The sequence below is a fragment of the Hyperolius riggenbachi genome, chromosome 9, assembly GCF_040937935.1.
Source record: "Hyperolius riggenbachi isolate aHypRig1 chromosome 9, aHypRig1.pri, whole genome shotgun sequence".
Classification (NCBI taxonomy): domain Eukaryota; kingdom Metazoa; phylum Chordata; class Amphibia; order Anura; family Hyperoliidae; genus Hyperolius; species Hyperolius riggenbachi.
This window is the reverse complement of record NC_090654.1, coordinates 40,214,831-40,228,534: the sequence shown is the minus strand read 5'-3', so window position 1 is coordinate 40,228,534 and position 13,704 is coordinate 40,214,831. Positions and strand designations below refer to the sequence as shown.

At 48.0% G+C, this 13,704-nt stretch overlaps 1 protein-coding gene across 3 annotated transcripts in view; it reads right to left on the bottom strand.

Moving 5' to 3' along the window:
• LOC137531565 (coiled-coil domain-containing protein 3-like) overlaps window positions 1-13,704 on the bottom strand; it is a 74,599-nt gene that overhangs the window by 2,875 nt on the left and 58,020 nt on the right. For all 3 annotated transcript variants that reach the window (XM_068251486.1, XM_068251487.1, XM_068251488.1), the window contains exon 3: window positions 2,011-2,185. In XM_068251486.1, coding sequence (XP_068107587.1) covers window positions 2,011-2,185 — 175 coding nt within the window. The remainder of the gene's footprint in view (window positions 1-2,010; window positions 2,186-13,704) is intronic.

Sequence of the window (13,704 nt, the reverse complement as noted above, 5' to 3'; positions counted from 1 at the left end):
GGCTGGTCCACCACCGCAGCCCGAACATTTTTAAACATTTTAGTGACTTTTATCCTACTAGCGCCTCTGTACATCTCTGCGCATCTAGAAGTCCACCCTTGGTGGAAGGGTGACATAACCTATATTTTCCTCCTATCCACAGAGAGCGACGTCTTAATCCTGAGTGGGGACAGGCTTGTTCTCCCCACCTGCCTTAACAGTGGTTGCCTTGGAGGTAACCCGGGTTTGTGAGTATAATACTTACGTTTCATTTTTCATCCCCTCCCTTTCTAATACATACTACACTATATTGGGCTCTCTGTCTTCTACCCTTATATTTCAAACAGAAGTTATACATGAATGATCAATCTGCATGGATGCGCAGAGCTCCAGTAACTGGACTATATTACACACCTACCACTCACTACAGGCTAAGGGGCGGCATTAGCTTCAGTAAATAATGTGTGCACAGATTAGTTAATAATGTTTGCTTGATGTAATGTGTATACCATTTATGATTAGCAGCACAAGGAATATTATGTTTTTATTACTAGATTAGTGTTAGGGCTTCCCCAAGGGGGTCCGTTATCGCCGTGGGGAAGTCTATTAGGTAATAATCTGTGCACACATTTACTGAAGCTACCCCCCCCCCTTTGCCTGTAGTGAGTGCTAGGTGTGTAATATAGTCCACTTACTGGATGAATAACTTCTGTTTGAAAGCGCTGCCAAGTCTCCCGCTGTACATTCAGAGCAAGCCGAGGCAGTATAACAAAACATGTACATCTAAAGATGTCAGGATGCCTCTTACTATTGTAATGCTGTCTCTACGCAGAACAGCACGTAACAACACAGATACCAACAACTGGGCTTTGTTAAATTACTGAACTTCTATCGCACCTGTAAAAATATTGGTGAATGTGGTATTTTCCCAACTATTTTTTTCTTATTGAACAGCCTTTGGTGAATTGATGCCATAGAATCGAAAAAAACACGCTGGGGTTGTAGCCTAACAGATACAGCCTAAGAAATACAGTATATAGAAGCTCCTTTAAGGCCTGTTACATTTTTCTGAAAATGGAACATGCACAATTTTACGGAGATATTGATTGGATCATTTTTGTACTTTTTTTGTATTTGCTATATTTATTCATTTTGAAGAGATATCTCAAGTGGTTTCTTGGTCATTATTGACAAATAAAACCCTTTGCTTACATAAAGATTGTGAAAGGTGTGGTGGAACACCATTAGGGATATTGGTTACACAATACTCCCAATTAATTAAAGCGGATCCGAGATGAAAAACTAACTATAACAAGTAACTTGTCTATATATCTTATCTAAAGTTTAGATAGTTTGCACAGCAAATCTAGCTGCAAACAGCTTTAATAGAATATGATTATTTCTTCCTGTGATACAATGACAGCAGCCATGTTGTTTGTAAACATTACATAGAGGCAGGCTTATCTGCATCTTGAGCAAAAAAACCTAATCCTCCTCCTCCTCCTCCCCTCTGCCTCTGAAATCTCTGGCTAGTAATACCTCTCCCTCCTCCTGCCCAGACTGAGCTCCCATGAGCCCTTGCTACTGTCTTAAAGTGCCTTGGCTCTCTGAAAACCTGTGGGCGTGGCTTGTTTAGTTTATAGGGAATTAGAGTATTAAGACAAAAACAAAAAAGTATTTGGCTTGAGGAATGCCCTATAAACAATAGGAAAGGTACACAATTATGCAATGAGTAAATGTTCATCTCGGATCCACTTTAAATACTGAAGGGTCATGGTGGCCACACTTGATATATGACCCCTGGATTATGAGCCTTCAGGAGGACACAAGGTCAGCACAATGGAGGGGGAAGTGGGTGTGGACAGTGGGGGACTATCAAAGTTTTGTCGGGTAGAGTCTCATAATTTGTAGCTACATCCCTGAATGAGAGGCAAAGTGAAAATGAGGGACCTTGAAAAAAAAAAGTCCAGTGTAGATGACTGAGAAGAGGTCAGAATGGAGTTGAGCTCCCGATGATTGTACTTCACGCACCCTGCTGTCTTCTTGAGCTTCCCAGTCCGGAGAGTAGACCTGGGGGTCTATACCGGCTGCACAGTTGGAGAACTGGAAGATGCTGGCAAAGATTTGGTTGTTCTCTGGTGTGTTGGGGAAAATGGGGTCTTGGAAGTTGACTCCATGAGGAAGGAGGTTATAATTTTCATCCATCCTGAAACAAAGTGAAAGAACGATAAGAAAATGTGAGAGAATTCTGCTGTTGACTTAAGTCAATCAATGACTACTAAATTCACAACAACTCAAGTCACCCTTTAAAATAAATAAACTCTCACATATCCAGCCTGTGCTGTGCAAGCCTAGGACTTTCCTGCAAAAAGATCAAAAAATGGATGCTATAAATCCAAATATACTGTATGGACTGCAGAATTTCTCAGTATTAGCATAGAGTAGTAGGTAGCTTCTACTTCCTGCACAAAATAATCCAGCAATGTGGTTGGACGCTCACACAGAACACTTAAGCCTCTTACACATCTTCAATTTTGATTGGCCAATCACTGACCAATGTTACCACCTTTATGTAGTATAAAAGCTTACCTACACAATCTGTTCATACTGAAAATCGTAAAAAATTGGTGCGCTCCTCTCCCTCAACTATACCTCCGTATACTGTAGGTTTGCTGCACTAGTAAATGTCACATAAACATTAAAATATCTCTCTAATATAACCATGCGCTACCATACAGTCCACTAAACCATGAAAGTCCTTAGCTTGCAATCTCCATAGTCTTCCAATTCGATGTATCTCCCTCAATAGAAACAACAAAAGAAAGAAAAGATCATCGCATAGACTGTAATGTCCAGGAGTTCCATGCCAGCACACTACCCCATGCAGTGATTTACCATATCACCATCATGTGAGTCCCACCACCACCAGGGACCGCTCTCACTGCCCGTTAGTCATGCCCTACGTGTTTCGTCATCCCACTATCAGCCCCTGATGAGTTGGATGACGAAACGCGTAGGAGGTGGTTTCAGTGTGTGAAGGAGACGTCCTTCGGCTGGTTTTTATATGCGCAATATTTTTTATACTTGTTAGTATAATACTCTTTTATACCTATTGTAATAAATGGTCTTACACTATGAAGGCTTAATTTGAGTTGCAGTGCATATACATTGGCGTGGAGACCGTAAGAGTGGACTGTGCTTACAGTATGGTAGCGCATGGTTATATTAGAGAGATAATCTGTTCATTCTATGGACTGTCCGGCACAATGGAGATCCCCTCTGAGGTGAGTATAGGGATGTTTGGGGGTGCAGCATTAGTTTACGTGAAGTGGTGAGTAATGATGTCAGCAGCAGATGAATATTACAGATTCCTAGCTTTGTTTCGGTGAGGATTTGGGCTTCGTATCGGTTTCATGGTTGGGTTACAGGAAAAGGTAAACATGGCAAGGAAAGAGAAACAAAAACTTCTCATGGTTTATAGTGATTAAGTCACACTTCCTCCTGGGAGATGAATTCAGTGAAAACCTCATATCACTTATCCTTATAATCCAGATGTATGGGAATCACAACTCTGGGAAAATACAGTACAAATCTGTTCTTAGACATTGGTGCGCCTTAATCGTAAACTCATCCACAGTCTGGAAGCAAGAAACGTCAAGCTACAAGATTCTTGTGGCAGCTAAAGATGTTCTTTACATAATCAGATGCACTCTTTTCACTTAAAGTGTACCTGCAATGAAACGACAACACAAATTCATACATACCTGGGACTTCCTCCAGCCCCCTTCAGCCTGATTGCTCCCCGCCGTCATCTTCCGCCTCCTGGATTCTCCGTAAGGTCTCCCGATAACTTGGGCCAGTTGGCGCAGGAGCAGTGCAGCTGCACGCGTTCTCCCATCTTGCTCCCGGGCCAGGATAGTTCTGTGACAGGAGCGCGATCAGATGAGCGCATGGCCGGGCATGCGCAGTTAGCCCCGACTCCCGAAGTAAGAGAGCCCTTACAAAAGACACAGGAGGTGGAGGACGGCGCTAAAGGTAGCAATCAGGCCGAAGGAGCTGAAGAATGCCCCAGGGAGGTCTTTTTGAAAACTGTTTTTTTTGCATCTTGTTCAGAAGATTCTGTTTAATAAACCCTGAAAATTTGGTGTTTCTAGGACTTACGGGGGCTTTGCTATTAACCGTTAAAGTCGGCGGATTTTTACTGTAATGTAAAATGCAGAAAATAGGCAGATGCAGATTTTCTGCATTTTAAATTACAGTAAAAATCCGCCGACTTTAGCGGTTAATAGCAAAGCCCCCTTAAGTCCTAGAAACACCAAATGTTCAGGGTTTATTAAACTGAATCTTGTGAACAACATGCAAAAAAGTTTTCAAAAATACCTTATAGTTTTTGAGAAAATTGATGTTAAATTCGGGTGGAATTTCCGCGATTTCCGGCGGCAATTTCCGGGATTTCCGGCGGAAATCCACCTACCGCACTTGAATTACAGATTTCCGCATTCCGATGCGGAAATGCAATTTTCGATCGGAATTTCGGAAATTGCATTTCCGCGGAATCCGAATGAGCATCCCTGCCAGGGATATATAAATTCTTTTTTTTCATCTCAGGTTCTCTTTAAAGCAGAGTTCCCCAACCCTGTCCTCAAGGCCCACCAACAGAACGTTTTGCAGAAAACCACAAACATTCACAGGTGAGAGGGATATGGAGTCTGCACAGGGGCGTAGCAATAGCCATAGCAGCCATAGCACCTGCTATGGGGCCCTGCAACATAGGGGGCCCAGTGGGTACTTAATGTATTCACCATTAACATTTTTGTGTTTATCCACCCTCTGACTTTGTCTTGGTGCCTATGAACTATGTGTAGTTTTGATTGCATGATAATGTCAATTGCCAAGTTAACTCACATCCATAGGGTAGGGGTAGGTGGCATTGCTTAAGAATGCCTACATCTGAGGGCACTATGAAAGTTTTGCTATGGGGCCCCATGATCTCTAGCTACGCCACTGAGTCTGCACTATTTATTTCCTTTTAAACAATACCAGTTGCCTGGCAGCCTTACTGATCTTTTATGCATCAGTAGTGTTTGACTCACACACCTGAAACAAGCATGCAGCAAATGCAGACGAACTTAACTCAAATCTCGTATGTGCATGCTTGTTCAGAGTCTATGGCTGAAAGTATTAGAGGCAAAGGATCCTCAGGACAGCCAGGCAATTTGCATTGTTAAAAAGGAAATAAATATGGCAGCCTCCCCCTTACTTGAGCCCCGGAGGAAGTCCTGGGGGCAGTCCTGTGCATACATGTAAAAAAGGCATATTATTCCCCCTCCAGACTACCATAGACTAGATGAGTAATATGCTATTCGGCTGCCTGCTATTTCATAATTTAGGCTCAGTCTTTTGCCGGGGCCCAAATTACCCCCTGAGCACCGCTATAACCGTAATTCACATTACAGTCTATGGTGGTGCCCAGCAGCGTTCAAATGTCCGGCGCCCTTTTTACCTGTCTCGAGTCCTGTACTTAATATCATTATGCACAATGTGCAGCAGAAGCCTTATTATATACTACCTGGTCCCGGCGATTGCCTCTCCTCTGCTTCCTGGTTAGTCAGCAAGTGCCGTGCAGCTAGCCACCTAGCCAATCACCATGCGGCTTCAGTCCCCACGTGGTGATTGGCTGGCTGCAATGCACTTGCACTTAACCAGGAAGTTAACAAGATGTGATGGTCACTCAAAGCAGGGAATGAATAATTAGGCTTCCTTCCACTGGATAATGATATTAGGTAGGTGGGCCCCCTACCCCAGCTCCTGCCCCATCCCCCTCCTCCACTTTTGCCCTCCCACTGACCTATCTTTGCGGGCGAAGGGGGGGGCGGGGCTGGCTAACTATAGTTACACCCCTGCCCTTATACCTTTTTTAGTAGTTCTGGGTCACCATGAGCTGCCTGGGTAGTCTGTAAAACATTATGCAGGAGAACAGAGGCGCCAAAAGGATAAAAGGAAGCTAAATGAGCTTAAAAACCAAATTCTTGGTAAATAGAGGAGGTAGTGGTGGACTTACCTCCTCCAAGTAGACACACAACTGTAGTAAAGACAGTCAATATATTTTATTTATGAACCAGAGGTGCTTGGCTCTTCTACTACTGACCACATATGCTATTACTCCGTTGTTATTGCCTGATGAAGCGGGATCAAACCTGCGAAATGCATTGCATATTTGGAGTTCATAAATAAAATATATTGACTGTCTTTACTACAGTCGTTGTGTGTCTACTTGGAGGAGGTAAGTCCACCACTACCTCCTCTATTTACCAAGAATTTGTTTTTTTTTAAGCTCATTTAGCTTCCTTTTATCCTTTTGGTGCCTCTGTTCTCCTGCATAATATTGAGTCCACCCTGGGTGGAGGGTTGAACCCCCTTTTTCTCATCTACAGAGAGAGAGAGACTTCTTATTCCTGAGTGGGGTCAGGAAAATCTCCCCACCTGCCTTTACAGTGGTTGCCTAATGGTAACCCTGGTTTGTGAGTATTAATCTTTACTCTGTCTAGTAACCATTTACCAGTACATATTACACTATTGGGGCTCTTGGTGTGCCTTGTTTTTAGTCCGTAAAACATGTTTTAAAAAAAATTAAAGTGTCCAGTTGAAGACATTTTAATTTTCTTTGGCTAAATTATGATGACCTGAAGAAATGAGACCCGTCGCAGAAGAAAAATTCTGCACATATTTAGAGTACCCAGACAGGCATCAAATAGCAGCTTCAAACCATTTTCCCAGCTTGTCAGTGGGGCCGTAAAACTGGCCACGGTAATCCTTTATTACAGAGCTGCAGACCTACATCAGGAGTATTTCCCGTTGCTGTAACTCCTGTATTTTGCCTGGCAGAGAAGTGAAGCTGGGAAGGGAAGCCTCCACACAGGCACACAGGAATATGCACACACACAATGGCTTTTATGCCTAACGCCGAGCTGAAAATGTGTTCTGTGCAAACTGTAACTCATGAGGAATCCCAGAGGGAGCGAAGCGTGGCTCACTGCCCAGTTATTGAGCTTATACAGCAATCTTACACTGATGGGAAACAGCACTGCGAGCGGAGGGGGGGGGGGGGGGGGAAGCACACATTGCTGTATGTAGGTGAGACCTGCAGAGTGATGGCATCCCCAAGAACGGGCATCGGGGCAAAGTGTATACAGCCTGCAACAGCAGCCATTCTCTACCCAGTGCCACCACCCCATTATTTGCTAGTGCAAAATCATTACCCTCTTTATAAGTAAGCCAATACTCAGTGCTGAAACCTGACCCACACTCAGATCACAGTAACCTGCAGCCACCCAGCGCTCAAACAGGCCATGCAAGTGGCCCGCCACCACAGAAACCAAAGGTCATAGGCTGTGTTTCAAATAGCGATACACAATGGCCATCAGTGGCGTAGCAATAGGGGGTGCAGTGGTAAGGACGCATCTGGGCCCATGGGCTACAGGGGCCCTTCCTCAACCACAGTATTAGCTCTTTATTGGTCCTGTGCTTGTAATAATCACTTCTATAGATGATTAGACTAGCAGTGATCATTAACGCACTGCTTCCCATCCCCTTCTTGCACCTCTGACACTGTGGTTGTCCTTGATTGATTGTTATTTATAGCAAGCTTGGGGGTCCCCAATGCAAAACTTGCACTGGGGCCCACAGCTTCTAAGCTACGCCACCGATGGCCACAATTCACTAAGATCATGCTGGTGATTTTTTTTTTAAGTGTTAATTTACTAAAGCAGCTTGCCTTATTAACATGTAGTAATAAGATTTCACAGCAAGAGTGTTGTCTTATCACTCCAGACCTTTAAGTTATCCCCTCTGTAATTATTCTCACATGCAGTAGATAGGGAGGGGAGGAGCACAGGCAGGATGTAGCTCCACGCTTCCTGCTGCCTCCTCTGCCAGGACGTTTACAGCTAGCTTGTGTAAACCAGTGTGTGTGTGTGTGTGTGTGTGTGTGTGTGTGTGTGTGTGTGTGTGTGTGTTGGAGTCTTTCTCTCCCTCCCTCTCCGTTAGAGATGGGCCGAACGGTTCGCCGGCGAACGGTTCCACGCGAACTTCGGTGGTTCGCGTTCGCGTCCCGCTGGCGAACCTTTGCGGAAGTTCGGTTCGCCCCATAATGCACCTTGAGGGTCAACTTTGACCCTCTACATCACAGTCAGCAGGCCCAGTATAGCCAATTAGGCTACACTAGCCCCTGGAGCCCCACCCCCCCTTATATAAGGCAGGCAGCGGCGGCCATTACGGTCACTCGTGTGCTGCCTGCGTTAGTGAGAGTAGGGCGAGCTGCTGCAGACTGTCTCTCAGGGAAAGATTAGTTAGGCTTAACTTGTTCCTGGCTGGCTGCATACCTGTTCTGTGAACCCACCACTGCATACCTCTACTGTGAACCCACCACTGCATACCTGTTCAGTGAACCTGCCTCTGCATGCCTGTTCTGTGAACCCATCACTGCATACCTGTTCAGTGAACCTGCCACTACATACCTGTGCTGTGAACCCACCACTGCATACCTGTTCTGTGAACCCATCACTGCATACCTGTTCAGTGAACCTGCCACTACATACCTGTGCTGTGAACCCATCACTGCATACCTGTTCAGTGAACCTGCCACTGCATACCTGTGCTGTGAACCCACCACTGCATACCTGTTCTGTGAACCCATCACTGCATACCTGTTCAGTGAACCTGCCACTGCATACCTGTGCTGTGAACCCATCACTGCATACCTGTTCAGTGAACCTGCCACTGCATACCTGTGCTGTGAACCCACCACTGCATACCTGTTCTGTGAACCCATCACTGCATACCTGTTCAGTGAACCTGCCACTGCATACCTGTGCTGTGAACCCATCACTGCATACCTGTTCAGTGAACCTGCCACTGCATACCTGTGCTGTGAACCCACCACTGCATATCTGTTCTGTGAACCCGCCACTGTATACCTGTTCTGTTCAGTGAACCCGCCACTGTATACCTGTTCAGTGAACCCGCCACTGCATACCTGTTGTGTTCAGTGAACCCGCCACCCTATACATGTACTGTTCAGTGAACCCGCCACTGCATACCTGTTCAGTGAACCCGCCACTGCATACCTGTTGTGTTCAGTGAACCCGCCACTGCATACCTGTTGTGTTCAGTGAACCTGCCACTGCATACCTGTTCTGTTCAGTGAACCTGCCACTGTATACCTGTACTGTTCAGTGAACCCGCCACTGCATACCTGTTCAGTGAACCCGCCACTGCATACCTGTTGTGTTCAGTGAACCCGCCACTGTATACCTGTACTGTTCAGTGAACCCACCACTGCATACCTGTTCAGTGAACCCGCCACTGCATACCTGTTGTGTTCAGTGAACCCGCCACTGTATACCTGTACTGTTCAGTGAACCCGCCACTGCATACCTGTTCAGTGAACCCGCCACTGCATACCTGTTGTGTTCAGTGAACCTGCCACTGCATACCTGTTGTGTTCAGTGAACCCGCCACTGCATACCTGTTCTGTTCAGTGGACCCACCACTGTATACCTGTTTAATGAACCCGCCACTGCATACCTGTTGTGTTCAGTGAACCTGCCACTGCATACCTGTTCTGTGAACCCGCCACTGTATACCTGTACTGTTCAGTGATCCCGCCACTGCATACCTGTTCAGTGAACCCGCCACTGCATACCTGTTGTGTTCAGTGAACCCGCCACTGTATACCTGTACTGTTCAGTGAACCCGCCACTGCATACCTGTTGTGTTCAGTGAACCCGCCACTGCATACCTGTTGTGTTCAGTGAACCCGCCACTGCATACCTGTTGTGTTCAGTGAACCCACCGCATCAGTGCGCATATCTGTGCAGTTAAGTGAACCCACCTACCTACGTGAGTGCACGCAGTGTGATATACCACTCCGTGCATACCCGATATGGACAAAACAGGTAGAGGAAGAGGTAGTGCCAGAGCCAGAGGAAGGCCACCCGGCAGGTCTGCGCGAGGTCGTGTAAATGTAATTTCGTGTGGACCTGGCCCACAGTACAGTGCTCGGAAGAAGGCACGTCCCATCACCTCCCAAGATTGTCAGGAGGACGTGGTTGAGTATTTAGCGACACAGAACACCTCATCTTGCTCAGCCACCAGCGCTACTACTAGCACCACTTCCGCTGCATTTGACACTTCGCAAGAATTATTTAGTGTTGAAATCACTGATGCACAGCCATTGTTGTTACAGCCAGATTAATTTTCACCAGCTCATATATTTGAGTTACCCGGCAACACTATGGATATAACGTGTAAGGAGGATGAAGGACCTACTGATGGTGCATGTTTGGATTTGTCTGAGGCAAGCGAAGCTGGGCAGGATGATTACGATGATGACGATGATAGGGATCCTCTGTATGTTCCCAATAGAGGAGATGAAGAGGGGGACAGTTCAGAGGGGGAGTCAGAGAGTAGTAGGAGGAGAGAAGTTGCTGAAAGAAGCTGGGGCAGCTCTTCGTCAGAAACAGCTGGTGGCAGTGTCCGGCACCATGTATCGCCACCTATGTACAGCCAGCCAACTTGCCCTTCAGCATCAGCTGCTGAGGTCCCCATAGTGCCCACATCCCAGGGTGGCTCAGCGGTGTGGAAATTTTTTAATGTGTGTGCCTCAGATCGGACCAAAGCCATCTGTTCGCTCTGCCAACAAAAATTGAGCCGTGGAAAGGCCAACACTCACGTAGGGACAAGTGCCATACGAAGGCACCTGGAGAAAAGGCACAAACAGCAATGGGATGGCCACCTGAGCAAAAGCAGCAGCAGCACACAAAAGAAAAGTCACCCTCCTTCTTCTCTTCCTCCTTCAGGTGCATCATCTGCTTCTGCCGCTTTCTCCCTTGCACCTTCACAGGCACCCTCCTCCACTCCGCCTCTGCCCTTGAGCGGTTCCTGCTCCTCTGCCCACAGCAGCAGTCAGGTGTCCGTGAAGGAAATGTTTGAGCGGAAGAAGCCAATTTCGGCCAGTCACCCCCTTGCCCGGCGTCTGACAGCTGGCGTGGCGGAACTGTTAGCTCGGCAGCTGTTACCATACCAGCTGGTGGACTCTGAGGCCTTCCGTAAATTTGTGGCCATCGGAACACCGCAGTGGAAGATGCCAGGCCGCACTTATTTTTCGAGAAAGGCCATACCCCAACTGCACCGTGAAGTTGAGAGGCAAGTGGTGTCATCTCTTGCGAAGAGCGTTGGGTCAAGGGTACACCTGACCACGGATGCCTGGTCTGCCAAGCACGGGCAGGGCCGCTACATTACGTACACAGCCCATTGGGTGAACCTGGTGGTGAACGATGTCAAGCAGGGCGCAGCGGACCAAATTGTGACACCTCCACGGCTTGCAGGCAGGCCTCCTGCCACCTCCTCTCCTCCTGCTACGTGCTCTTCGCTGTCCTCCTCCTCCTTGGCTGAGTGGCAGTTCTCCTCTCCAGGTACACAGCCCCAGCTCCGCAGGGCCTATGCTGCATGCCAGGTACAACGCTGTCACGCCATCTTAGACATGTCTCGTCTCAAAGCGGAGAGTCACACTGGAGCAGCTCTCCTGGCTGCTCTTAAGAAACAGGTGGATGAGTGGCTTACCCCGCACCACCTGGAGATAGGCAACGTGGTGTGCGACAACGGCAGCAATCTGCTTGCCGCTTTGCATATGGGGAAGCTGACACACATACCCTGCATGGCACATGTCATGAATCTAGTTGTTCAAAGATTTGTGGCAAAGTACCCTGGCTTAGCGGATGTCCTGAAGCAGGCCAGGAAGTTCTGTGGGCATTTGAGGCGGTCTTACACAGCCATGGCACGATTTGCAGAAATTCAGCGGAAAAACAACATGTCGGTGAGACGCCTCATTTGCGATAGCCCGACTCGCTGGAATTCGACCCTGCTCATGTTCTCCCGCCTGCTAGAACAGAAGAAAGCCGTCACCCACTACCTCTACAACTACAGTAGAATGAAACAGTCTGGGAAGATGGGGATGTTCTGGCCCGACAACTGGACACTGATGAAAAATGCATGCAGGCTCATGCGGCCGTTTGAGGAGGTGACCAACCTGGTGAGCCGCAGTGAGGGCACCATCAGCGACTTAATTCCCTACGCTTACTTCTTGGAGCGTGCTGTGCGTAGAGTGGCGGATGAAGCTGTGAATGAGCGTGACCAGGAACCGTTACGGCAGGAACAGGCATGGGACCAATTTTCATCAGACCCAGCTGTTTCCTCAACACCTGCGGCAGCACAGAGGGGGGAGGAGGAGGAAGAAGAGAAGTCATGTGCAGAAGACGAGTCAGACTCAGAGGATGATGAGCAAGGTGTTTCTTTGGGGGAGGAGGAGGAGGAGGAGGAGGGGACAGAGGCAGGAGAACACCCGCAGCAGGCGTCGCAGGGGGCTTGTGCTGCTCAACCTTCCCGTGGTATTGTTCGCGGCTGGGGGGAGGAGGTTGACTTACGTGACGTCACTGAGGAAGAGCAAGAGGAGATGGAGGGTACTGGATCCGACTTTGTGCAGATGTCGTCTTTTATGCTGTCCTGCCTGTTGAGGGACCCCCGTATAAAAAACCTCAAGGGGAATGAGCTGTACTGGGTGGCCACACTACTAGACCCTCGGTACAGGCACAAAGTGGCGGACCTGTTACCAACTCACCGGAAGGTGGAAAGGATGCAGCACATGCAGAACCAGCTGTCAACTATGCTTTACAATGCCTTTAAGGGTGATGTGACAGCACAACGCCAGCAAGGTACCACTGCCACTAATCCTCCTCCCGTGTCCACGCAGTCAAAGACAGGACGCTCCAGCGATCTCATGGTGATGTCGGACATGGGGACGTTCTTTAGTCCAACGCCTCGCCGTAGCCCTTCCGGATCCACCCTCCACCAACGCCTGGAACGGCAGGTAGCCGACTACCTGGCCTTAAGTGTGGATGTAGACACTGCTGTGAACAGCGATGAGGAACCCTTGAACTACTGGGTGCGCAGGCTTGACCTGTGGCCAGAGCTGTCCCAATTTGCCATCCAACTTCTCTCCTGCCCTGCCGCAAGCGTCCTGTCAGAAAGGACCTTCAGCGCAGCTGGAGGCATTGTCACAGAGAAGAGAAGTCGCCTAAATCACAAAAGTGTTAAGTACCTCACCTTTATCAAAATGAATGAGGCATGGATCCCGGAGGGCTGCTGCCCGCCCCAAGACTAAGTCAGTCCCCGCACACACAGCATCTCTGCCTGCATGCCGTGTGACTGGCTGCCTGGCCTGCCCCAAGAAGACTAAGTCGCTCTCAGTCCCTCCACACAGCATGTCTGCCTGCAGGCCGCTTGACTACCTTCTCCGCCACCACCAACAGGGTCCGGGACTCCAGGCGGATTGCTGAATTTTTTAGGCCGCTGCTAGCAGCGGCCGCTGTAATAATTTTTCTGGTGCGTGTACATGACTGCCTAATTTTTCTGGCTGCACTGCGGGCAGCTGCAACAACAAAAGAAAAGGCATGTACATGCGCCCATTCCCCTTCGTGATCATTACCTTGCCGTGGTGAAGGGGCTTGCGTATCACAATGAAGCAATGACCGGCGCCTAGATGAGTGTTTTGGGGGGGCACACAAAAGATAATAAGGTCGTTGCTTCATTGTGGTCAGACCAAATTTGATCAGCTGGACAGTCACTGTTCTGTCATTCAGCTACATCAGCCAGGCGACCATATGGGCT